Raw genomic sequence first — 27,010 nt, 5'->3', positions numbered from 1 at the left:
CTGATGTTCTTCTGTTGGAAGGAATAGCAAGATTGGGGAAGAAGTAGCATAATATGGGGGTCATTACGAGATTGGAGGTAGTCATGGAGCTATTTGCGCCATGACTGCCTCCAATAACAGGACCGAGTCCTGTGTGGTGCAATGGGGACATACCGGTCTAATCCGACCCTGGCGGGACCGGTAAATCCCCATTGCACCAACCATTCCCCATTCCCATTTGAGCCCCCATAGGTCTCAATGGGAATGGGGAAGGTGCTATTTACGGGCCTGCTAATGGCAGGCCCGTAATTAGCGGCCTTGTCCCCTAACGGGACCCGTAAGGGACGTGTGGTCAGACGGTTCCCGTTAGGGGACGTTGGAATCGGGCAGTAGGGGATTACCGGCACCGGTCTCCTTACCGGTGGCCGGTCTCCCCTACCGCGCAACTCGAAATGACCCCCAATGACTTTGAATCACGGCTGCAATGTGTGCATTGCACCCCAAACCTGTTTCTCATGGTCCTTTCAGGTCTTCTTGGTTTGTTTTGGAAACAAAGACATTGGATGCAAGTAAGTGAATCAAGGACTGTAACCTCACTTTCAGGGGCGTAAGAGAACGACATCTGACTGGACCACGTGGGGGAAAGCAGAGGCTTATTGCGCGGGCTACTCCACGTAAACACGCGAAGGAGCTTGTGAATGTTTGGAGAGAGAGAAGAGAGACACACCCAACAATGACTCTTCCAGTCCAGAAGCATGGTAGCCCCAAACCTACAGGGGCAAATGCAGCAGTACTGAGTGGAGACGTGTTCATCTCCTGAGTGTTTCTCTGGGCCAATGACTGAGCTGAGTACCTACAAGGTCAGCCTTCATTCGTGACATCGATGAGCCGGTGATGTCCGTCTTTGCTCTTACCAGGTGGCAGAAACCATTAAGGTTGCCCAGCTTAGCCTACAGTTCCATTGCACGTTGGCATGACTTAATACTGCGGGTGCCATGCTTTTTTCAGGTATAACACTGCATTGGTGTTGTTAATTCATCCTAACAATGGTGTTCTCTGAAGGATCAGGAGGTAATGGATTTAGGGTAGGGTAGATTGCAGCATTCCGTGGCCGTCTGCTGATGCAAAGTTGTTGGCATTTCTTTGGCACAGGCTAGGAATTGCCAATGTACTGGAACAGAAGATCGTGATATGTTGGTGATGATGGAGGCTTGTGAGCCTGGAGCCTGTATGTGACTTCTGATAACGTCAGAATGCCCCACTCCAAGCCCATTGACTGGACCTATAAATCACCAATGGCAAAACCTGAGATTGTGTTTGGCTCTCTTGTTCCTGGTAGGGTGAGGGCAGAGCTATAGCTCTCTCATCCTGAGCCTCACTAGGGAGAGAACTGCAAGACAGGAGGCCATCAGGCCAAGGCTCCCTGAAGCTGCAGCTCAAGGCAATGTGTTATTCGTAGAGTGGTCCACGGTCTCCTTTGGATGGCTCATCTGTTCTGAGAGGGAAAGCGCTCTCAGTTTCATGCCCAAAATGTGTCAGGTGAACCGGGGTGAGTAGAATGTGAGTAGAATGTTTGAAGGCACTACTGACAAGCTCAGATAAAACTGGTTCTCCACAGTAGGTGCATTCTGTGCAAGCAGTAAGTCAGGAAGCACCCATGAACTTGTGATATAAGTTTGGATGGACACATGTTTCAGACATGCACTCAATGCAACTAAAGACTTTGTAAAGACACAGGCAGAGGTTAAAGTCAAGAATGGACACCATTCTCCTCATGAATGGACACCAGAGTGAGAGTAAGGGATGTTACGTTGAATCTTTGAGGAATAGGTTTAGCCTCATCGGGTCAATTATGGGTTTATAGTCTACCGGCTGTTTGCAAGCCTATTGGGGCTTCCTTAATTACAAATGGAGCAAGTAGCCTTTGAATTTTCACAAGAAATTTAGTAAATTCACCTGCTGGGTTTGATTGTGAAACAGGGGGATATTTTGGGGTATTGTCAAAGGAAGATGCAATGCCCATCTGGGATGGGAACCTAGTTCGGGTAAGAGAGAGGCACTTAGTTGTCACTGCCATGCCTGCCACTCAGCTCTCATCTGGTGAGTGAATGCATGGAACTGTTCCTTCTCATGGATGGTTCTGGTGTGGAACCTGCGTGAGCTGCCAGGGCCTTGTGTTCCTCAGTCTGTGCTCCCGTAGCACCCGACACATTTGCTGCAACCGTCTGATCCTGCCTTTCTAGCCACCTTTGCAGTAGTATTCATTCATGTCATAAAGATTGAGTTTACGTTCTCCTGCAAGGGATACCTTACTTTATTGTGGTCAGTCAACCTGGTAATTTAAATGCTGATAAGCTCTGCCTCCTTCATGGAAGGAATTCTGGGATATAATACACTCAGCTTCCAAAGCCACCAGGAAGTACATGTATCAGACTCTAGGGGCCTCATTACGAGACGGGCGATAAGGGGTTAACAGCACCGGTATAGGTGCCGGTGCCGTTAACCCCTTACTGCCCCATTACGAGGTCCTCTTGCGGGACCCGTTCTGGGCGCCTGGTTTCACCAGACGTCCTTAGCGGGTCCCGCGAGAGGCCCAGCATGCTAACAACGGGCCCGTCATTAACGGGCCCGTTGTTAGCATGCTCCCCATTCCCATTGAGCCCTATGGGGGCTCAAATGGGGATGTACCTGGTCCGGGTTCCCTTGATGGGGAAATACCGGGCCCACCAAGATCGGAACGGCCCGGTATTCTGGACATTTGGGAGATGGTCTTAAGATTGCACAGGATCCATGTGTCTCATGCAGAGTGTGGCTTGGTTCAAGAAGGCTCCCAGAGTCCCCGTTGGCGGAGTTATGGATGCAAGTTTTGTAGTCACCCTATCACCTGCCAGAGTAATTGCCTTTTGTATCATACACCCTGTTACATTGAACCCCTCTTTTAAAAGAGGTCACTGAAGCAAATACAAAACCAACACTTTCTCTACCACATCCCCAGAGCTCACCCTGACGCCTGCTCCATCACTAGGTCAGGCATCCCTGGAGCTGGCACTTCGGACGGGACCTCCAACACCTCTGGGTCCAGGATGAAGATCTCCTCTTGAGAAATCTCGGTCACAAAATGCAAATGTTCCTGTGAATAGAGCAAGAGAGCAATGAATGTACAGAGGAAGAAAAGGGAAAGATGGCAATGTACAGCTGGTCATTAACTTGCTTGAGGTGAGACTGCACTAGACTGGAGCTGATCCGTCGTGGACCAGAGCGCAGCTGTACCCGGGAAATAGCCAAAAGACCCTGGATATATATAAGGCCTAGCTCAGAACCGGGGTATGTATAAAATGTGTCGCACCTTGCTGTGTTGTGCAGTTCAAATCAACCTGGAAGTGTATTAAAATCAACAGGTGCTAAGTCACACCGTGGCCCGGGTTACAATGTTGCTGGTATCCCATCGGTAATTCTGGTGGTATACTGGCAAAGCTCCCGTACCGTTTCCACCGCCTGATATTCTGGTATTACCGGGGATATTACGGATGGCGGAGAGGCCAATAAATTCCCATTTCACAGAGTCCAATAGGATTCCATGGATGGGATTGTCAGAATCACTGGCATCAGTAGTACCAGTGCTGGTGATTCTGACATGTATTTGTCATTAGTGGCCTGATCTCTGCACCTACCACGTGGAATATGCAGCCCACCGTCCAAGAAAGTGCAATTTGGGAGAACAATAAAAGCCATGTCCCCTGCTCTGCGTTGTCCATGTGCAGATGCCCTATCCACAATTACCAGCAACACTCCAACCACAGCTTCTTGTCATGCCTAGCAGAGGCTCACTGACAAACCAACGTGCTATACTGTGCATGTGTGAGCCAGGGCAACGGAAGGTGGTGAAGGGCAAGGAACAGGCTTGGTGTGATGGGAACTTGAAGGGGGTGAGGGGCAAGGAACGGACCTGGGGGGCATTGAGAATGTGTTTCAAGAGAAGGGCACTGGAGGGTTATGGGTAAGACACATAGGGTAACTGAGACAAAGGAACACATCTGGAAATGGAGGTCAGCAGGTGGATTGTCTGTTGCTGAGGTCTGAGCCTGACCTGCATGATACTGCACCTGATTGTGGGATTGGCTCCACCCCCTTCTTTTTTCTGACTCAATGATGCATACTTGCTTTATGACCATATGTTTCAATTAAGATTTCTCGTACATTTTTTCAGGTTGCTTCATCCTGCGACTTGGTGCTTACCAAGTGCACACAATTCTTCAGACTAAGATTATAATTCTAGTGGGTTTTCATCATAATTATAATCGTAGCCTGTAGAATTGTATGTACACACAGATGTTTTTGCCTCAGGATACAGATGAGTAATATGCTTTTCTGTTGCAAGTACATTGGTGCTTTGATAGGCAGATGTATTAAACAGTGTGCTACATTAGCCATTGAATAACAACTTTGTAGAAAGTTGGTTCTGATATTGAAAAATTGGAGAAGATTAAGTCTACACTGCTCTCTGAATTGGAAACTGTGGAACCAGGAAGACAGGGCTCAAACTCCCATCATCGAGACTTCATATATCTTGTCATTGTGAACATATCACTTTTTATCACTCTGCCTTATTTTCCATAACTATTTGCACAGAACGTCTAGTATATACATGGCTATGTAATCTATAGTGTTACTCCATGAATAATTATAATGGTTGTCATTTATATTATGCATACTAATGAGAAGGCAGGATGCCAAGTGAGGGTTTTAAGTTGTAGGGAGTGGGTGGAAAGGGTGGCAGGCATGGGTTTTGTTTTGTGGGCTGGGGATACAGGAAGTAATGTATTGTTCTTTTGCTGTGCGTGCCAGCGCATGCTTGACTCAGAGTTAGGCCAGACCCCAGGCTCTGCAATGGCTTCGCTATACCAATGAATTTTCTAGCTTTGCCGCCTCTTTACTTGGTCGAAATCTAAAGATGGGATCAGAAGGGATGGGAGAAGATTGCAATTGCAAACTGGAGCACGAGGAAACACAGGTTCAAATCCCAGCTTTCCGAGTTCATCAATTATATTATCCCTGTGAAACCATTTTACTGTGTTTGTTATGTCGGGGAGATTCCTAGGGTCTGGTTCTCTTAGAAACCACAAATATCACTGAAAGATATGTTGCATGAAAGGCAAGTAATGATATATATACTTGAGAATGTGTAGGGTAGAGAGAGGTTGGTATTGAGTGTATTTGTTCTGGAAGTTGGGGCCGCTGCATTGTGGGTATGGGCCACGGTACTATGGGTCAGAAAGGAATATTTGCTTCCCCAGGCCAAAAGTTGCCAGTTCTCCCCTTGGCACGAGCACAGGAAGCAACTGGTTAGCAGGGAATGGTGCAGTAGAGGATAATGGTGTTTCTGTGAGGCATTGCTGCTCACCGCACAGGAACATGTAACTCCTTTTGGCGATCTGGACCTTTCGTTCTTCCTGTTTTTGGGAACACCTACACTTGAACTCTGCTGCAGGTGGCACTGCCCTGCAGGGGAATGTTTTTGCCTGGAAGAAATGCAAACTCAAGTCCTGAAAGACAGCCATCTAACTAGACCGAGCAGAGGAGAGTCAGCCCATTCTAGCAGCTTGATATTGGGCCATAGAAACCTCTGACCCCCTCTCCCTCAGTGACTGGACCTTCAGGTTTCAACGTGACCTGCAGAGTAGTGCTCTGTGCTAGGACACCACGTGCAAATACCATGTCGGCTGCTAGGAATTGCAATACTTACAATCAAATACTTTCGGCAGGGACATGATCAACTCATGAACGAAAAACAAATAATGATAAAACAAGGCAAATGTGCTCAAAATTCCAGTTTCTCCAAAGAAAAAAAAACAGAGGCTGGTAGTGCATTTGCGGATGGCAGAGTTTGCACAACCAGTGCAGTAAATAAACAGAGGGTGCATGAGCAGATGGGCCGGTTAATACGGGCAGGGCAGTAAAAAAACAGAGGCTGGTGGTTCATGAGAAGCAGGGGTGGTTTAAACAATCGGTGCAGTAAGAAAACTGAGGCAGGTTGTGCATGAGCAGATGGGGTGGTTTAAACAATCGGTGCAGTAAGAAAACTGAGGCAGGTTGTGCATGAGCAGATGGGGTGGTTTAAACAATCGGTGCAGTAAGAAAACTGAGGCAGGTTGTGCATGAGCAGATGGGGTGGTTTAAACAATCAGTGCAGTAAGAAAACTGAGGCAGGTGGTGCATGAGCAGATGGGGTGGTTTAAACATTCAGTGCAGTAAGAAAACTGAGGCAGGTGGTGCATGAGCAGATGGGGTGGTTTAAACAATCAGTGCAGTAAGAAAACTGAGGCAGGTGGTGCATGAGCAGATGGGGTGGTTTAAACAATCAGTGCAGTAAGAAAACTGAGGCAGGTGGTGCATGAGCAGATGGGGTGGTTTATACCATGTTTGTGGTAATTGATTTTCCTAACTGAAGAATCTGAAAGGAATCTGAAGAGAAATGACTGTCTAAATTTCCCAGAGGAGAAGAGAAGTAACTGTATTCTGGAGAAAGAATGAGAGGCAAGCACTGGACAATGCACAAGGAACTATGGGCACAGACACCACAGGGCACATGGATACAAACACAATGCCTGGATGGAAAAGGCTAAAAGAGGTCCTGTGCTTAACAGATTCCCCAGCCTGATGATGGGGACTTACCTGAGATCGATCGATGCGGTAAAATCGGTCTGCCGACGTCGCTATGGAAGAAACAAAAGAGTTTGGTTGGTAGTGCTCAACATTGATAACCACTCACACCCTGTCAAGCATACACCTGATGTTACTGGTAGATGCCATGCCTCTTTGTGTTCAATGATCTGTGACTGGCTCTGCCCCATGCTAGCGGTATCCCGGGAAGTTTGTTTTTCCTGTAGAACATTCAAGTTTTAGGGTCTCTCTTTGAAATATGCAATACAAAGGTGACTGGTTGAAACCAAAAGTCAAAGTCCTTCCAGCACTACAAGAATGACCTGCAATCCTCAGATATTACAAATGTAACAGTGCTTTTGGGTTTCAAGATTCAAAATACCATATCTACTTTTAGGAGATGTTCTTAAAATGATATAACATGCATAAAGGAGAAAAGCCCTAGTGTGCAATGGCTGCACAGCAGATTGTTGTAAATTAAATGACTGAGGGACAATAAGCAAGTAGACTAACAGGGTAATTCATAGAATTTCGCAGAAAAGTGTCACAAGCGGCTGGCGCAGAGTGTCCGCGTGCGATTGTCTGCGCCAGGCACGTGCGCCAAAACCGATTTCCGCGCACAGCGTATTCATGGATTTTAGGCTCCCAAACCAGCCGTGGCGCAGAGTATCGCAGCGACCCTGCAGAAGCGCCAGTAACGCCCCCAAGAACGCCCTCGCGCAAGGAAAAGCCATCAAAATCGCTAAATCATCGCAAAGGGCTGCGCTAACCCTGGACCAGTCTACAGGGCTGCCAAACAAGGAACGCAAAGCGGGTAACGTGCATATCAGGGGTACGCGTGAAGTTATACACGCGATTAGCCAGGGTACGTGTATTACAGGGGTACGCGTGAAGTTTTACACGCGATTAGCCAGGGCACGTGTATCACAGGGGTACGCAGGAATTATCACACGCGATTTGGCTGGGTACGTGTATTACAGGGGTACACGGGAAGTTCTACACGCGATTCGGCTGGGTACGTGTATTACAGGGGTACGCGGGAATTCTCACATGCGATTTGGCCAGGTACGTGTATTACAGGGGTGCGCGGGAATTATCACACGCGATTTGGCTTGGTACGTGTATTACAGGGGTGCGTGGGAAGTTCTACACGCGATTGGCCAGGGTACGTGTATTACAGGGGTACGAGGGAATTATCACACGCGATTTGGCTGGGTACGTGTATTACAGGGGTACACGGGAAGTTCTACACGCGATTCGGCTGGGTACGTGTATTACAGGGGTGCGCGGGAATTCTCACATGCGATTTGGCCAGGTACGTGTATTACAGGGGTGTGCGGGAATTATCACACGCAATTAGGCTGGGTGGGTCCTCACAGGTGTTCTCTGTACACCCTCCACGGCCCCTGCAGGCAGCCCACAAAACAGGGGACAACCCTGCACACCTGCTCATGTCCCCCTGCACCCCCACCCCCCAGCAGTGCAGGGGCAGCCTCCACCAGGCCCCCACTCATGTCCCCTATCACCCCCAGCCCCCGCCACCAGGGGCACCCTCCACCAGGCCCCCACTCATGTCCCCTATCACCCCCACCCCCAAGCCACCAGGGGCACCCTCCACCAGGCCCCCATCCATGTCTCCCACCACCCCCACCCCCCAGCAGTGCAGGGGCAGCCTCCACCACGCCCCCACTCATGTCTCCCACCACCCCCACCCCCCAGCAGTGCAGGGGCAGCCTCCACCACGCCCCCACTCATGTCTCCCACCACCCCCACCCCCCAGCAGTGCAGGGGCAGCCTCCACCACGCCCCCACTCATGTCTCCCACCACCCCCACCCCCCAGCAGTGCAGGGGCAGCCTCCACCACGCCCCCACTCATGTCTCCCACCACCCCCACCCCCCAGCAGTGCAGGGGCAGCCTCCACCACGCCCCCACTCATGTCTCCCACCACCCCCACCCCCCAGCAGTGCAGGGGCACCCTCCACCAGGCCCCCACCCATGTCTCCCACCACCCCCACCCCCCAGCATCCAGGGGCGCCCTCCACCAGGCCCCCACCCATGTCTCCCACCACCCCCAACCCCCAGCCACCAGGGGCACCCTCCACCAGGCCCCCACCCATGTCTCCCACCACCCCCAACCCCCAGCCACCAGGGGCACCCTCCACCAGGCCCCCACCCATGTCTCCCACCACCCCCAACCCCCAGCCACCAGGGGCACCCTCCACCAGGCCCCCACTCATGTCTCCCACCATCCATGTCTCCCACCACCCCCACCCCCCAGCAGTGCAGGGGCAGCCTCCACCACGCCCCCACTCATGTCCCCTATCACCCCCACCCCCCCCGCCACCAGGGGCACCCTCCACCAGGCCCCCACCCATGTCTCCCACCACCCCCAACCCCCAGCCACCAGGGGCACCCTCCACCAGGCCCCCACCCATGTCTCCCACCACCCCCAACCCCCAGCCACCAGGGGCACCCTCCACCAGGCCCCCACCCATGTCTCCCACCACCCCCACCCCCCAGCATCCAGGGGCACACTCCACCAGGCCCCCATTCATGTCCCCTATCACCCCCACCCCCCCGCCACCAGGGGCACCCTCCACCAGGCCCCCATCCATGTCTCCCACCACCCCCACCCCCCAGCAGTGCAGGGGCAGCCTCCACCACGCCCCCACTCATGTCCCCTATCACCCCCAGCCCCCCGCCACCAGGGGCACCCTCCACCAGGCCCCCACCCATGTCTCCCACCACCCCCAACCCCCAGCCACCAGGGGCACCCTCCACCAGGCCCCCACCCATGTCTCCCACCACCCCCAACCCCCAGCCACCAGGGGCACCCTCCACCAGGCCCCCACTCATGTCCCCTATCACCCCCACCCCCCAGCCACCAGGGGCACCCTCCACCAGGCCCCCATCCATGTCTCCCACCACCCCCACCCCCCAGCAGTGCAGGGGCAGCCTCCACCACGCCCCCACTCATGTCTCCCACCACCCCCACCCCCCAGCAGTGCAGGGGCAGCCTCCACCACGCCCCCACTCATGTCTCCCACCACCCCCACCCCCAGGAGTGCAGGGGCAGCCTCCACCACGCCCCCACTCATGTTCCCTATCACCCCCACCCCCCCGCCACCAGGGGCACCCTCCACCAGGCCCCCATCCATGTCTCCCACCACCCCCACCCCCCAGCAGTGCAGGGGCAGCCTCCACCACGCCCCCACTCATGTCCCCTATCACCCCCACCCCTCCGCCACCAGGGGCACCCTCCACCAGGCCCCCACCCATGTCTCCCACCACCCCCAACCCCCAGCCACCAGGGGCACCCTCCACCAGGCCCCCACCCATGTCTCCCACCACCCCCAACCCCCAGCCACCAGGGGCACCCTCCACCAGGCCCCCACTCATGACTCCCACCACCCCCACCCCCCAGCATCCAGGGGCACCCTCCACCAGGCCCCCACCCATGTCTCCCACCACCCCCAACCCCCAGCATCCAGGGGCACCCTCCACCAGGCCCCCACCCATGTACCCTATCACTCCCACCCCCCAGCAGTGCAGGGGCACCCTCCACCAGGCCCCCACTCATGTCCCCTATCACCCCCACCCCCCAGCCACCAGGGGCACCCTCCACCAGGCCCCCATCCATGTCTCCCACCACTCCCACCCCCCAGCAGTGCAGGGGCAGCCTCCACCACGCCCCCACTCATGTCCCCTATCACCCCCACCCCCCCCGCCACCAGGGGCACCCTCCACCAGGCCCCCACCCATGTCTCCCACCACCCCCAACCCCCAGCCACCAGGGGCACCCTCCACCAGGCCCCCACCCATGTCTCCCACCACCCCCAACCCCCAGCCACCAGGGGCACCCTCCACCAGGCCCCCACTCATGACTCCCACCACCCCCACCCCCCAGCATCCAGGGGCACCCTCCACCAGGCCCCCACCCATGTCTCCCACCACCCCCACCCCCCAGCATCCAGGGGCACCCTCCACCAGGCCCCCACCCATGTCCCCTATCACCCCCACCCCCCAGCAGTGCAGGGGCACCCTCCACCAGGCCCCCACTCATATCCCCTATCACCCCCACCCCCCAGCCACCAGGGGCACCCTCCACCAGGCCCCCACCCATGTCTCCCACCACCCCCAACCCCCAGCCACCAGGGGCACCCTCCACCAGGCCCCCACTCATGTCCCCTATCACCCCCACCCCCCCGCCACCAGGGGCACCCTCCACCAGGCCCCCACTCATGTCCCCTATCACCCCCACCCCCCAGCCACCAGGGGCACCCTCCACCAGGCCCCCACCCATGTCTCCCACCACCCCCAACCCCCAGCCACCAGGGGCACCCTCCACCAGGCCCCCACTCATGTCTCCCACCACCCCCACCCCCCAGCATCCAGGGGCACCCTCCACCAGGCCCCCACCCATGTCTCCCACCACCCCCACCCCCCAGCATCCAGGGGCACCCTCCACCAGGCCCCCACTCATGTCCCCTATCACCCCCACCCCCCCCGCCACCAGGGGCACCCTCCACCAGGCCCCCACTCATGTCCCCTATCACCCCCACCCCCCCGCCACCAGGGGCACCCTCCACCAGGCCCCCACTCATGTCTCCCACCACCCCCACCCCCCAGCATCCAGGGGCACCCTCCACCAGGCCCCCACTCATGTCTCCCACCACCCCCACCCCCCAGCATCCAGGGGCACCCTCCACCAGGCCCCCACCCATGTCTCCCACCACCCCCACCCCCCAGCAGTGCAGGGGCAGCCTCCACCACGCCCCCACTCATGTCTCCCACCACCCCCACCCCCCAGCAGTGCAGGGGCAGCCTCCACCACGCCCCCACTCATGTCCCCTATCACCCCCACCCCCCCGCCACCAGGGGCACCCTCCACCAGGCCCCAACCCATGTCTCCCACCACCCCCACCCCCCAGCATCCAGGGGCACCCTCCACCAGGCCCCCACCCATGTCCCCTATCACCCCCACCCCCCAGCAGTGCAGGGGCACCCTCCACCAGGCCCCCACTCATGTCCCCTATCACCCCCACCCCCCAGCCACCAGGGGCACCCTCCACCAGGCCCCCACCCATGTCTCCCACCACCCCCAACCCCCAGCCACCAGGGGCACCCTCCACCAGGCCCCCACCCATGTCTCCCACCACCCCCAACCCCCAGCCACCAGGGGCACCCTCCACCAGGCCCCCACTCATGTCTCCCACCACCCCCACCCCCCAGCATCCAGGGGCACCCTCCACCAGGCCCCCACCCATGTCTCCCACCACCCCCACCCCCCAGCATCCAGGGGCACCCTCCACCAGGCTCCCACCCATGTCTCCCACCACCCCCACCCCCCCAGTCACCAGGGGCACCCTCCACCAGGCCCCCATCCATGTCTCCCACCACCCCCACCCCCCACCATCCAGGGGCACCCTCCACCAGGCCCCCACTCATGTCCCCTATCACCCCCACCCCCCAGCCACCAGGGGCACCCTCCACCAGGCCCCCACCCATGTCTCCCACCACCCCCAACCCCCAGCCACCAGGGTCACCCTCCACCAGGCCCCCACCCATGTCTCCCACCACCCCCAACCCCCAGCCACCAGGGGCACCCTCCACCAGGCCCCCACTCATGTCTCCCACCACCCTCACCCCCCAGCAGTGCAGGGGCACCCTCCACCAGGACACCAACTTCCCTGGCACTGAAGCTGGTGCCCCTCTGCCTCCTTGGCCGGGGGTTGCCACTGGTGCCAGATGTTGTAGTGCCCGACATGGCAACCCCAGAGGCAGGAGTGGGTGGGCAACTGGGTCCTGGGGCTGGGCTGTGGGGCGACGGAAAAGCAGTCGGGAGCCTTTGGTTCCAGCAGGGGTGGTCACAGCAACAGCACCCCTGGCTGATGTGCAGGCAGCAAATGGCAGGGCACGTGGGCAGCAGGCAGTCAGGCAGCAGCAGATGGCAGGTGGGAGCGTGCTCAGGGCTCTGGGGGGCAGTAATTTGGCCTCCTGGGCAGGAGCGTGGTCTTTCGTGTGTGAACGCCTGGACAGCTTGATACGTAGTGAGTGATTTTGCACGTGAAAATCCCACACGTCTGCGTGTAAATCGATGAAAGGCCCTTAGCGCGTAAACGCGTATGCGCGTCTATGAAGTCACGTGCACGCGTAGGAAAAAGTTGCGTGACACGTCCGAGTGTCAAAGCGTGTTATTGGTGGAAATAGCCCTACACGCAGAAGTGTCAAAGCGTGTAATTGGTGCAAATGGACCTACACGCAGAAGTGTCAAAGCGTGTAATTGGTGCAAATGGACCTACACGCAGAAGTGACAAAGCGTGTAATTGGTGCAAATGGACCTACACGCAGAAGTGACAAAGCGTGTAATTGGTGGGAATGGGCCTAGCACGTACACGCCGCGTAAGTGACGCTGTACGTGTGGGCCTGCATATAAGGTACGTGTAGAACACCAATTCCTTGTACTGCTTTTCGTGGAGAGCGAGTGGGTGAATTCTGTACTTCTTGTCGTTTCACACGCGATTTACTTCACGGCGTTTCAAGTTCGTACTCCCTGTTACCTCTGACAGCTTTTTCTATTTTTTCTCTTGTACTGGTTTACCTGGGCCTGTTCCCTCAAACAGTGTTCCCTTCTACTGTTGTCCTGTCTCCTCAGACAGCGTACATATCTTCTTTTGGCGGGGGTGTTGCCAACCAAACGCGCTCATTTTTCACGCTCTTTTACCTGGCAGACGGTGAGTCACGCACGTATCTAACATCTGTGCTTGCCCCGTGTGTAGCCTACCCCTTCAGAGGTCATTCTAGGCTGCGTGTGACACGCATACGTTCATTCTTGTGTTACTGGGTGCCACAGCGTAGTGCAGGTTTTTCTTTCTGCACACGTGGTCTAGGAGGGGTTGCTTGCACGTCATCTCCCTTTTTTGGGCCTCCTGTGCGTTGCGTGACCCGTCATCTTTCCCCAGGGGTTACATTCAGCCTTGCTAGAGCACTAGGGTACAATTACCATCTGGTACCCAACCCCTTTGACCCCCAATTGCCCAGGACAATAGTCTACATCCACTCCCATACGCACATTAACATCAGTGCCATGGCTGGGAGGCGAGGATTCCGTAAGGGTGGCAAAGGTGGAAGAGCCACAAGTGGTGGCCGTGGTGGATCCGGTAGGGGACGTGGTCGTAACTTGCAGGGTGAGCCTGTCCCCCCATGTGTGGAGGACCAGTCACGGGCACCCATAATCCCCCCCTCCCCCCCTCCCGTTGAGGCTGATGTGGCTGACACCATCCATGCTCAGCCCTTGTTGGACCAGCCCATTGTGGCACCAGACCTGGCTGACTCCATGGCTGACTTCCAGGTCAGCAGGGCTACGACACGTGCGCTGGTGCACGTTGATGCCATCATGCCACGTGGATCTGGGGCAGCAAGGTCATCTGCTGCACCAAGGAGGCAGGGCGGAGAGGCTGCAGGGGCAGCTGCGGCTCCATCCACCCCAGCCCTCACACACCCAGCCAGGACAGTGTCGGTCCTAGTCCATGCTGCTGACATTCCCCCTGACACCATCACACTAGAGCCAATGCCTGCACCAACTCCCATGCTGAGTGTGCAATCCCACACTCCTGATACAGAGTCCACCTGGGCTCCTGCCCCTAGTGTCCGGAGCGGCGCAGGACACTCAGGATCACCACCACCTTCCAAGCGGAAGAGGAAGAGTGCTCATCCGGCACAGGCTGATGCCCCAGACACGGCTACACAGTCCGGCCCGTCCAGGAAGCCCAGCTTCACGGATGACGAACTGAATGCACTTGTCGAGTATGTGTCCGGACATGACAATGAGATGGTCATTGTTGCAGGATCCAAGACCACACCTGCACAACGCCAGGCACACTGGCAGACCGTTGCGGACATCGTAAGTGCCCTTGGAATCGTGAGGCGCACAGCCAATGATTGCTATAAGCGCTGGAATGACCCAAAGCGCAGGGCAAAGAGTAAGCTGGCCTCAAGTCATGCCGCAACTCTAGTGACTGGAGGTGGGTCTCCAGTAGTAGACATGGAACTCACTCCACATGAGTCAGTCGCTGGGACCTACGTCACGGAGGAACAGATCCAAGGCGTGGGAGATCTGGCTGATTACGAGGCATTGTCCGGTGAGTGCACATGCATGTGTGTGTCATCCATGTGCATGGTGTGTGTGTGAGGGCTTCTGTTTGTGTGCCAGGTGAGAGTGTGTGCGCCTGAGTCGTATGGGTCAGCCATGTGCTTCATGCAATACTTCCTGCGCAGCTGCATTTGGCCATAGCAGTATCCCTTCTGCCAACAGTAGACATCTAGCCCAACTGCACGCCAGTTGCCCTTGAAGTGTCACCTTGCCACAACATTGTTGCTTATTTTTCACTGTTCATTCAGTCAGATTGTTTGCATTCCCCCACTTTTACTAGCCATGTCGCTGTCCACTAGTCACATGTCTGACATGGCTATGGTAAAGTGGAGTGACTTTGTTACCTGGATATCATTTGTACACACATGTCCCTGTGCAATTGGACCATTTCAGACTGGCAGCTCCAGGTGAAAAATCTGACCTGTTAGAATTAGAAAAGCAATTACATGCGGGAACTGGACTGAATGAATAGGTGCTGCCCTCCTCTCCATCTTCACTCAATAGCAATGGTACATGCCATCTGTGTGATGGCATGTGTGTTTCACCTGGCAATCACAGGCCAATGTGTGATGCCACTGCCAGGCAGCATGCAGAAAATGTGTTCATCTTCCATCTTGGTGTCATCAGTGTGTGCCATTTGCCTGCACTTCATACGCAGTGAGGGTGCATGCATGGGAGGGTTTTAGTCATGTGGGACATGTGTCAATCAAGTACTGGTTCTCTTGCTTCTCAGCCCTCATTGTGTGCCATGGTGCTAATGCCTGTTTCCATTTCTTTGTTTTCATGTCTTTGCAGGGGAAGACGCACCTGATACTGCTGGGGTTGTGGAGATGGTGCAGACCCAGGAGGGGTCTGAGGGCCGACCAACCACCAGTGAGGGACGTGGTGTGGTGGTGGGGGAGAACCCACAAGTGCTGCAGGTCGTGCTCTCAAGGGGTGTCTCTGGCTGCACCTCCCCCGAGCTGTACTCAGGTGTTGATTCGGATGAGACCTACGTGCCGTCGCAGGTGAGTGTTCCAGGGAGGGATTCTGTTCTGTCTCACCCACCTGCACCAGGGTCAGAACCCTCCATGGGGATGTCAGTGTTGGCAGCTACGCCTTTGGTGGTTACGGGTGCAGGATCACACTCCGCGACATCTGATCCTGTTCCTGGGCCAGCAGATCAAAGGGGGAATGCAGTCCTGCAGCCTCAGGCAGTGCCGGCACAGCAAGGCGCAGTTCGCCTTGCCCCAGACAGGTGTGGTGCCCGCCGACGTGGTGGCCGTACGCCACCTGGCAATACCGCATGGGATCAATCCATTTACGGTATGGCAACCCAACAGGCTGCATCATCCGAGATGATGGCTCAGGCCATGGATAGGGTGGCCACTTCCATTGTCCCCCCCAGAAAGGCTGATGGAGCGACTAGAGCAGGCAACTGACTCCATCTGCCAGTCACACAGGGAGGACATGTTGGGGTCCAACAGGGACAGGCGGGCGGCACTGGCGACTCTGCAGGAGGCCATCTCCATTGAGTCCCAGGGCCACAGGGAAGCCCTGAGGCAGGAGCTCCTTCACCTCAGGATGACTCTTGTTGAGCTTGAGGCTTCAACACACCAAAGGACAGAACAGCAGCTGGAGCGTCTCACCCGTACGCTCTCAGCTGAGATGCAGGCAACGAGGGCGGAGGTCCGGGCATCCCGTGAGTTGTTGCATGGGGACCTCCGCACACTCATCCTCCAGAACCAGACCTACCACACCCGCATGCTTGCAGCCATGGAGGAGCAGACTAGGGCCTTGCGTGGGCTGCCTCCCATAGTGCAACTACCTCCGGATGCAGCTGCACAGGGTGATAATAGCGACAGCAGTGATACTCCCACAATAGGGTAGCCGTGTGGGCCATGAGCCCATGGAGGTGTTTTATTTTCCCAGGATCCACGCAGGTGGGTTCTGGTGTGCATCCTGTCCTCGGACCTCCTGGGTGGCCTCCCCAACCCCCCCGGGCCCATCAATGGCCATTTTTGATTGTTTCTTATTTTTATTTTTATTTTTATTTATTTTATTCCTTATTTTTTTGGGACGATTTGTTGGCTTCCGTGGTTCCTGTGGGCATACGCTGCATTGTGGCTGGGCACATGCAGGCTTGTAATGTATTTGGTTCAGATGCTTGGGTTTGAGTCACACACACCCCTCCTGCTTCCCGTTTCCATGGGCTTGCAAAGGGTGTGCCCAAGTGACAGTGAATTACACAGTGACGTTGGACTCCCATGAGCTGTGTGGGCAGTCTGTAGTCAATACTGTGTATACATTCCTAGTGCATATTGCTGTTGTGTTGTACACTGCATGTTGCATTGATGTGTAACTCATCTTCTGTGTCTACCTCCCAATTTGCAGGTCCCTTCCTCATGTCTACACAAGGACCTCTAGTCTGGAGATGGGGTCCATGTTGGCAGCAGTGCACCTACAACTCTACATGGCGCCAACACTGCACAGTTGGTAGTGCTGGGAGTGCAGGCATTTCCAGGTGGTGGGACTACTAATATGTAACATTTGTGATGTCATGTTAATGGTAGTACGTGCTCAAGTATGTTGTTGGTCCGGCATTGCTGTGAGCATTTCAGGTGTTGCAGGTTTCTAATAGGGACACTGTACATAGTGACACTAGTGTCATGTTGTGGGGATTACTTTGTTTACCTGCAAACAGCATGACATGACACGGTGTGTCGTGTGGCGGTGCTGGGGTTGGGTTGGCTGACATGGCACTGTCCTCTTGTTGCATTTTGCAAGTGGGTATTCTTTTTAGCTGCTTGAATGTGTAACTCCACAAAACTGCATTGGTGGTGTCTGTGTGGGTAGGGATGCACACATTGTGACACTTCCAGGTGAACAATCTCAGGCTGATATGGTATTCACGGTTCATTCTCCAGACATTCAGGATCAGTGTCAGGTTGAGTCATCATTGATTGTCAGATGGAATGTGCCAGGGCAGTGTGCACTCCACAGGGGTGTGATTTCTATGTGAAGTAATTAGCCACTAGCTGTGTACGGGCTGCCTACCCCCGTGCCCTTTCCCATCCCATGCGCAGCGGCTGTGCATGTGGTTGGGGATGTGGGGCCACCACCATGTCCACGGCCAGGCCCCGGCGTGTTGCAACGTTGTGCAGGACACATGCTGCCACTATGATCCTGCACACTACTGGGGGAGCGTATAACAGCTGGCCGCCAGAACGGTCAAGGGAGCGAAAGCGTGACTTTAGCACTCCGAATGTGCGCTCCACTATGCCCCGGGTCGTAATGTGGGCTGTGTTATATCTTACCTCGGGTGGCGTGGTGGGGTTCCGAATTGGCGTCATCATGTGGGGGCTGAGAGGGTAGGCACTGTCCCCTGTGCAGGTGGTGATTGGTATCATTGGTGGGGTTGTGACCTTGCTCAGTATCCAACATGCATGCATGTGCAGTGGAATACATACTCACCAAGCAGCCATGTATCGCCATGCCGCCCAGCTTCTAAGTCCCGGTTTAGGGTGGACATTCGGTAAATGAAGCTGTCGTGGGTGGACCCGGGATAGTTGGCATATACTGAGGTGATGATTCCCTTGACATTACATGCTACCTGCACGTTGATGGAATGCCAGTGCTTGCGGTTCCTATAGATGTGCTCAGATGCCCTGGGGGGACGTAGAGCCACATGGGTGCAGTCGATGGCACCTAGCACTTTGGGGAATCGTGCCACACCGTAAAAATCCTGGGCGGCAGCATGCCTTTCTGCAGGTGTTCTGGGCAGGTATATGTGCCTGCGGACTGATGGGCGTGCAGTGATGATGTCCAAGACCTGGTGTAGGCAGCGTGACTGGGTGGCCTGTGACACCCCACCCACTATGGCACTTGTCCGCTGAAATGATCCAGTGGCTAAGAAGTGCAGTACATTGAGGACCTTCTCCAGGGGGCTGAGTGCTTGGGAGCAAAGGGTGGGTGATGTGAGGTCATCCTCCCACTCACTCACCAGGTCCAGTATTATGTGTGGTGGAAACCTGTACTTCCCATACACCTGGTCATCAGGCATCCCGAAAAGGGTGGTTCTGGGTGTGAATATTCTGGCCCTGACTATCCTCCTCCTCCTCCTTTGGTAGCCCACTGCCACTGCTGCTAGGAACGGTATGTTCATCCTGGCGTCTGAGCTTGTTATTGTTAAAGTGCGCAAATTTATGCTTTGCGCGTGTTCTAGGCGAGCGTGTGACCCGCGCACCCCTGGAATCCAGTTCCCAGTCCAATAGCGTGTGGAAATTCCCACGCACCACGGGATACAGGTGCGCTGACGTACTTGCGTGTGTAAGTGCCCGCGCACCCATGAAATACACGTACATAGGCCAATCGCGTGTACGCGCACTTTTGTCCAATTACACGCTGACGTGCAGTATTTCCACGTGTGCTCCGTCATCACGTGCTGAGTGGGGAACACCCGTGCGGGTCACGTCACAGACGCGCTTCCGCGCTGAGGGACTCTGGTCCAATAGAATCGCGTATGCGTGCTGACGCGCTTACGCGCTAAGGGCCTTTCCTCGGATTTCACGCTGACGTGCAGGATTTTCACGTGCCAAATCACTCCGTATCAAGCTGGCCACGCGAAAACACACGGAAGACCACACTCCTGCCCAGAAGGCCGAGTTACTGCCCCCCAGTGCCCCGAGCAGCCTCCCACGTGCCATCTGCTGCTGCCTGCATGCCTGCCTGCTGCCACCGTGCCCTGCCATTTGGTGCCTGCACATCAGCCATCTGCAGGGGTCCAGTTGCTGTGTCCACCCCTGCTGGAACTGAAGACTCCCGACTGGGATTCCATCGCTCCACAGCCCAGCCCCAGGACCCAGTTGCCCACCCACACCTGCCTCTGGGGTTGCCATGTCGGGCACTTCCACATCTGGCACCAGTGGCAACCCCAGGCCAGAGGGGCAGAGGGGCACCAGCTTCACTGCCACCGAAGTTGGTGTCCTGGTGGAGCATGTCCTGGGGCAGTATGATGCCCTCTTTGGATCGTCCCGCGCCAGCAAGGAAGGACGGGAGAGGATCTGGGCCGACTGTGTGGTTGCCATCAACGCAGAGGGGGTGGCAACCCGCAAGGTCCAGAAGATCAAGAAGCGCTGGGAGGACATGAGGTCCAGGACCCTTGTGAAGGCCCGGCGCCTCGTGGAGGGGGGCCGGGGCCGCATGAGTTCCATCCAGTTGAGGGTCCTGGAACGCGTACGCCCAGCGCTCCACGCCCAGATCCTTGAGAGGGAGACCCGTCTGGAGTTGAGCGGTAAGTGTCCGAGCATTACTGTGTGAGACAGGGCATGTTACGGTGTGCTGGTTCTATGATACTTGCCTGTATGTGTGCCATAGGCCATGTATGCATGTATGTGTGCAGGGACATCATGGTAATGCATGTGCGACCAGTGATGTGTGAGCCACATGGTTGTAGCATGTGTTTAAATGCCACATGGGGAGCCCTATGCAGATTATGAACATGAGAGCATGCCAGTCTCTGTACCTGGACATGGGTGGGGGTGAGGGATGGGTGCTGATGCCAGGTACATATATGTTAGCCATGTCTGTGTGCCTGACCTGCGTGCCTGTGACTTGTGCATGCCATGGATGCATGACACATGTGTGTGACAATGCACAGATTCAGTGAAGCAGCCAAATTACCCTTGTATCCGCTGTGTTTGGGGTGTATGGGGCCAGATGGATGTGACTGAGGTGAAGTGTGTGCATGTGATAGGCATGACCCATGATGCATGTGAGTTACATATCATTGTATGTTTCAAGAGTCAATTGGACATGCATGGAAATGTCCATGGCATGCACCATGCCTGTGACTGTGTGTGTTTTGCCTGGACTGACCCATGTGTTGTGGAGGGACATGATGGAAGTGTACTTTGACAGTGGTGCTCATCTGCTATTGCTTCCTGTCTAGGGGACCTATGTACAGTACCCTGATGCTTGTGTTCTTTGTCTCCCTCTATGCAGCGGCTAGTGAAGAAGAGGGCGGAGACAGCGCTGTGGAGCAAGGCGGCGGGGCTGCCCCCACGGCTGCAGCGGAAGGGGTGGGTGAGCCCCCACAGGGGCCTGCTACGGTGGGAGACGGTGAGGAGCCATCCAGGTTGGTGGTTTGCACAGAGGAGGAGGAGGCCGCCACTGGGGCGCACATGGGGCCTGGTGGGGGCATCCCTGCTGGTGCAAGTGGTGCAGTCCAGGGCCAGGGGCAGGAGGCAGCACAGGTCACCGTGGAGGGGCCTGTGCATGTCGCTGTCCCTGACCCTGTGAGTGCACCACCATGCACCAGCAGCGATGCCCCGTCCCAGGCCCGTCCGCAGGTAGAGGGGATGTCCATGTCACCTGACTCCCCTCCACCTGCGGACGAGGGGACCCCTGGCCGTGTGGAGAAGGTCCTGATTGGGGTCGCGATGCGCACGGCTGTGATTCGTGATGCCGTGCGTGCTTCCCGGGAGGAGCACGCACGTCATCACGAAGTGCACCGTGCCGACGTGGCCCAATTGGGATCGGCCATGTTCGGGGGTTTCCTGCATGTGTTGGCCAATCTGGCGACCCTCTCCTCCTCTGTGCAGGCTATTCACCAGTCGTTCTCCTTGCCGTCTTCCAGCCCAGATGCCACCAGGGCCCCCTGTGGACCTACCCTGACCAATGCAGCCAGCTCGGTGGGGATCCCATCCCTGCCACAGTCGGGAGTCGGAGGTCCAGCAGGGGTGGACAACACAGCAACTGGACCCCAGCAGATGGAAGATGTGACAGCATCATCGGGCAGGGCACGTGCACGACGGCGTCGGTGGTTTCCATCAGCCTGGATGCCGTCGTGCTGGCAGAGGCAGTGGCGTCGGAGGCAGCAGCGGGCTCGACGTGGGAGGCATCATGGCTCGGGGCCATCAAGATCAGAGGGGCAGGCATCGGCCGGAGGGCAGGGCAACCCTGGGATGGTGGTGTCTTCCGTGTGGGAGCAGTTGGTCCAGCGGATAGGTGCGGAGCGGCAGCGGGCGGAAGAGGAGCGGCTCACCATGGTCAGGGCGGAGTTCTCCATGCGTCGGGCGTTGAGGCGGGCTGAGTGCCTCGAGGAAGCTCGCAGGGAGTTTGAGCTGGACATGGGGTTATCCCTGCGAGACCTCGGGGCCAGGACAGAGTCCCGCCTCCAGGACATCGACATGGAGTTCGATGATGCCCTGGCCAGCAACATCACCGAGTGAGCCGCAGGACTTGCCCGCTGCCTTTGTATATAGTTATTTAGTTAGTTAATGTTAGGTTTCCTTTATTCATTTTTATTTTTTTGGACCGCTCGGACAATGGCCACTTTTTTGTATATATTTTTTTCATTAGGTAGTAGTAAGTTTCATTTATGGTGTTGGGCTCATGGACCCTGGAATTTTCGTGTATATAGTTTGCTTTTTGAATGAACATTTCTTTTATTAATTATTGTGTTCACCATGAGGAAATGGTTTTTCATTATTTTCCTTCCACATGATATTGCTTTGGACTACATTTGTTTTTGGATTCCTATTTTTTCTATATTTTTACATTTGTTCTCGGACATGGACCTTTTATTTTGTTATCCCCATTGTTGTGTGTTTGATTTGTTTACTTATTTTTCTTCTTTAATACATGTTTTTTTTACTTTCACTTGTGGTATTTTCTCATTGGTTTCATACATGTCATGATATGGGTTTTGACATTCACTTGCACCCATTGTGTATGTGTGTGTGACGGACATGTGTTAATTTACATACTTGCCATTGGGGTTGTATCATGTAATTGCATTCACTATGTGGGTGGATGCAATCCTTGCCTGGGTGTTTTTGCTGGGTATGCTGCCCATTACTGCCATGATTGAGTATCGTCAGGACCTGGGGGCAGGGGGACATGTGTGGGTGCCTGGTGGAGGGTGCCCCTGGATGCTGGGGGGTGGGGGTGGTGGGAGACATGAGTCGGGGCCTGGTGGAGGGTGCCCCTGGTGGCGGGGGGGTGGGGGTGATAGGGGACATGAGTGGGGGCCTGGTGGAGGGTGCCCCTGGTGACTGGGGGGGTGGGGGTTGTGGGAGACATGAGTGGGGGCCTGGTGGAGGCTGCCCCTGGTGACTGGGGGGACGGGGGTGGTGCGAGACATGAGTGGGGGCCTGGTGGAGGGTGCCCCTGGTGGCAGGGGGGTGGGGGTGATAGGGGACATGAATGGGGGCCTGGTGGAGGCTGCCCCTAGATGGTGGGGGGTGGGGGTGGTGGGAGACATGAGTGGGGGCCTGGTGGAGGGTGCCCCTAGATGGTGGGGGGTGGGGGTGGTGGGAGACATGAGTGGGGGCCTGGTGGAGGGTGCCCCTGGATGGTGGGGGGTGGAGGTGGTGGGAGACATGAGTGGGGGCCTGGTGGAGGCTGCCCCTGCACTGCTGGGGGGTGGGGGTGGTGGGAGACATGGGTGGGGGCCTGGTGCAGGCTGCCCCTGCACTGCTGGGGGGTGGGGGTGGTGGGAGACATGAGTGGGGGCCTGGTGGAGGGTGCCCCTAGATGGTGGGGGGTGGGGGTGGTGGGAGACATGAGTGGGGGCCTGGTGGAGGCTGCCCCTGGTGACTGGGGGGTGGGGGTGGTGGGAGACATGAGTGGGGGCCTGGTGGAGGCTGCCCTGGTGACTGGGGGGGTGGGGGTGGTGGGAGACATGAGTGGGGGCCTGGTGGAGGGTGCCCCTGGTGGCGGGGGGTGGGGGTGATAGGGGACATGAGTGGGGGCCTGGTGGAGGCTGCCCCTGCACTGCTGGGGGGTGGGGGTGGTGGGAGACATGAGTGGGGGCCTGGTGGAGGGTGCCCCTGGATGGTGGGGGCTGGGGGTGGTGGGAGACATGAGTGGGGGCCTGGTGGAGGGTGCCCCTGGTGACTGGGGGGGTGGGGGTGGTGGGAGACATGAGTGGGGGCCTGGTGGAGGCTGCCCCTGGTGACTGGGGGGGTGGGGGTGGTGGGAGACATGAGTGGGGGCCTGGTGGAGGGTGCCCCTGGTGGCGGGGGGGTGGGGGTGACAGGGGACATGAGTGGGGGCCTGGTGGAGGCTGCCCCTAGATGGTGGGGGGTGGGGGTGGTGGGAGACATGAGTGGGGGCCTGGTGGAGGGTGCCCCTAGATGGTGGGGGGTGGGGGTGGTGGGAGACATGAGTGGGGGCCTGGTGGAGGGTGCCCCTGGATGGTGGGGGGTGGGGGTGGTGGGAGACATGAGTGGGGGCCTGGTGGAGGGTGCCCCTGGTGGCGGGGGGGTGGGGGTGATAGGGGACATGAGTGGGGGCCTGGTGGAGGCTGCCCCTGCACTGCTGGGGGGTGGGGGTGGTGGGAGACATGAGTGGGGGCCTGGTGGAGGGTGCCCCTGGATGGTGGGGGGTGGGGGTGGTGGGAGACATGAGTGGGGGCCTGGTGGAGGGTGCCCCTGGTGACTGGGGGGGGTGGGGGGGGTGGGAGACATGAGTGGGGGCCTGGTGGAGGGTGCCCCTGGATAGTGGGGGGTGGGGGTGGTGGGAGACATGAGTGGGGGCCTGGTGGAGGCTGCCCCTGCACTGCTGGGGGGTGGGGGTGGTGGGAGACATGGGTGGGGGCCTGGTGGAGGCTGCCCCTGCACTGCTGGGGGGTGGGGGTGGTGGGAGACATGAGTGGGGGCCTGGTGGAGGGTGCCCCTGCACTGCTGGGGAGTGGGGGTGGTGGGAGACATGGGTGGGGGCCTGGTGGAGGCTGCCCCTGCACTGCTGGGGGGTGGGGGTGGTGGGAGACATGAGTGGGGGCCTGGTGGAGGGTGCCCATGGTGGCAGGGGGGTGGGGGTGGTGGGAGACATGAGTGGGGGCCTGGTGGAGGCTGCCTCTGGATGGTGGGGGGTGGGGGTGGTGGGAGACATGGGTGGGGGCCTGGTGGAGGCTGCCCCTGCACTGCTGGGGGGTGGGGGTGGTGGGAGACATGAGTGGGGGCCTGGTGGAGGCTGCCCCTGCACTGCTGGGGGGTGGGGGTGGTTGGAGACATGGGTGGGGGCCTGGTGGAGGCTGCCCCTGCACTGCTGGGGGGTGGGGGTGGTGGGAGACATGAGTGGGGGCCTGGTGGAGGGTGCCCCTAGATGGTGGGGGGTGGGGGTGGTGGGAGACATGAGTGGGGGCCTGGTGGAGGGTGCCCCTGGTGACTGGGGGGGGTGGGGGTGATAGGGGACATGAGTGGGGGCCTGGTGGAGGCTGCCCCTGCACTGCTGGGGGGTGGGGGTGGTGGGAGACATGAGTGGGGGCCTGGTGGAGGGTGCCCCTGGATGGTGGGGGGTGGGGGTGGTGGGAGACATGAGTGGGGGCCTGGTGGAGGGTGCCCCTAGATGGTGGGGGTGGGGGTGGTGGGAGACATGAGTGGGGGCCTGGTGGAGGGTGCCCCTGGTGGCGGGGGGGTGGGGGTGATAGAAGACATGAGTGGGGGCCTGGTGGAGGCTGCCCCTGCACTGCTGGGGGGTGGGGGTGGTGGGAGACATAAGTGGGGGCCTGGTGGAGGGTGCCCCTGGTGGCGGGGGGTGGAGGTGATAGGGGACATGAGTGGGGGCCTGGTGGAGGCTGCCCCTAGATGGTGGGGGGTGGGGGTGGTGGGAGACATGAGTGGGGGCCTGGTGGAGGGTGCCCCTAGATGGTGGGGGGTGGGGGTGGTGGGAGACATGAGTGGGGGCCTGGTGGAGGGTGCCCCTGGATGTTGGGGGGTGGGGGTGGTGGGAGACATGAGTGGGGGCCTGGTGGAGGGTGCCCCTGGTGGCGGGGGGGTGGGGGTGATAGGGGACATGAGTGGGGGCCTGGTGGAGGCTGCCCCTGCACTGCTGGGGGGTGGGGGTGGTGGGAGACATGAGTGGGGTCCTGGTGGAGGGTGCCCCTGGATGGTGGGGGGTGGGGTGGTGGGAGACATGAGTGGGGGCCTGGTGGAGGGAGACATGAGTGGGGGCCTGGTGGAGGGTGCCCCTGGATGGTGGGGGGTGGGGGTGGTGGGAGACATGAGTGGGGGCCTGGTGGAGGCTGCCCCTGCACTGCTGGGGGGTGGGGGTGGTGGGAGACATGGGTGGGGGCCTGGTGGAGGCTGCCCCTGCACTGCTGGGGGGTGGGGGTGGTGGGAGACATGAGTGGGGGCCTGGTGGAGGCTGCCCCTGGTGACTGGGGGGGTGGGGGTGGTGGGAGACATGAGTGGGGGCCTGGTGGAGGGTGCCCCTGGTGGCGGGGGGTGGGGGTGATAGGGGACATGAGTGGGGGCCTGGTGGAGGCTGCCCCTGCACTGCTGGGGGGTGGGGGTGGTGGGAGACATGAGTGGGGGCCTGGTGGAGGGTGCCCCTGGTGACTGGGGGGTGGGGGTGGTGGGAGACATGAGTGGGGGCCTGGTGGAGGGTGCCCCTGGATGGTGGGGGGTGGGGGTGGTGGGAGACATGAGTGGGGGACTGGTGGAGGCTGCCCCTGCACTGCTGGGGGGTGGGGGTGGTGGGAGACATGGGTGGGGGCCTGGTGGAGGCTGCCCCTGCACTGCTGGGGGGTGGGGGTGGTGGGAGACATGAGTGGGGGCCTGGTGTAGGGTGCCCCTAGATGGTGGGGGGTGGGGGTGGTGGGAGACATGAGTGGGGGCCTGGTGGAGGGTGCTCCTAGATGGTGGGGGGTGGGGGTGGTGGGAGACATGAGTGGGGGCCTGGTGGAGGGTGCCCCTGGATGGTGGGGGGTGGGGGTGGTGGGAGACATGAGTGGGGGCCTGGTGGAGGGTGCCCCTGGTGGCGGGGGGTGGGGGTGATAGGGGACATGAGTGGGGGCCTGGTGGAGGCTGCCCCTGCACTGCTGGGGGGTGGGGGTGGTGGGAGACATGAGTGGGGGCCTGGTGGAGGGTGCCCCTGGATGGTGGGGGGTGGGGGTGGTGGGAGACATGAGTGGGGGCCTGGTGGAGGGTGCCCCTGGTGACTGGGGGGGTGGGGGTGGTGGGAGACATGAGTGGGGGCCTGGTGGAGGGTGCCCCTGGATGGTGGGGGGTTGGGGGTGGTGGGAGACATGAGTGGGGGCCTGGTGGAGGCTGCCCCTGCACTGCTGGGGGGTGGGGGTGGTGGGAGACATGGGTGGGGGCCTGGTGGAGGCTGCCCCTGCACTGCTGGGGGGTGGGGGTGGTGGGAGACATGAGTGGGGGCCTGGTGGAGGGTGCCCCTAGATGGTGGGGGGTGGGGGTGGTGGGAGACATGAGTGGGGGCCTGGTGGAGG

At 58.2% G+C, this 27,010-nt stretch overlaps 1 protein-coding gene across 6 annotated transcripts in view; it reads right to left on the bottom strand.

Annotated features, from left to right (window-relative positions):
- DGKI (diacylglycerol kinase iota) overlaps positions 1–27,010 on the bottom strand; it is a 1,316,934-nt gene that overhangs the window by 288,922 nt on the left and 1,001,002 nt on the right. For all 6 annotated transcript variants that reach the window (XM_069628758.1, XM_069628759.1, XM_069628760.1 and 3 more), the window contains 2 exons: positions 6,652–6,692; positions 2,982–3,109 (listed from right to left, as the gene is read on the bottom strand). In XM_069628758.1, the coding sequence (XP_069484859.1) occupies positions 2,982–3,109; positions 6,652–6,692 (169 nt within the window). The remainder of the gene's footprint in view (positions 1–2,981; positions 3,110–6,651; positions 6,693–27,010) is intronic.

This window comes from Ambystoma mexicanum, chromosome 12 (assembly GCF_040938575.1).
Source record: "Ambystoma mexicanum isolate Mex_15411 chromosome 12, UKY_AmexF1_1, whole genome shotgun sequence".
NCBI lineage: Eukaryota > Metazoa > Chordata > Amphibia > Caudata > Ambystomatidae > Ambystoma > Ambystoma mexicanum.
This window is presented reverse-complemented; position numbering and strand designations above follow the sequence as displayed.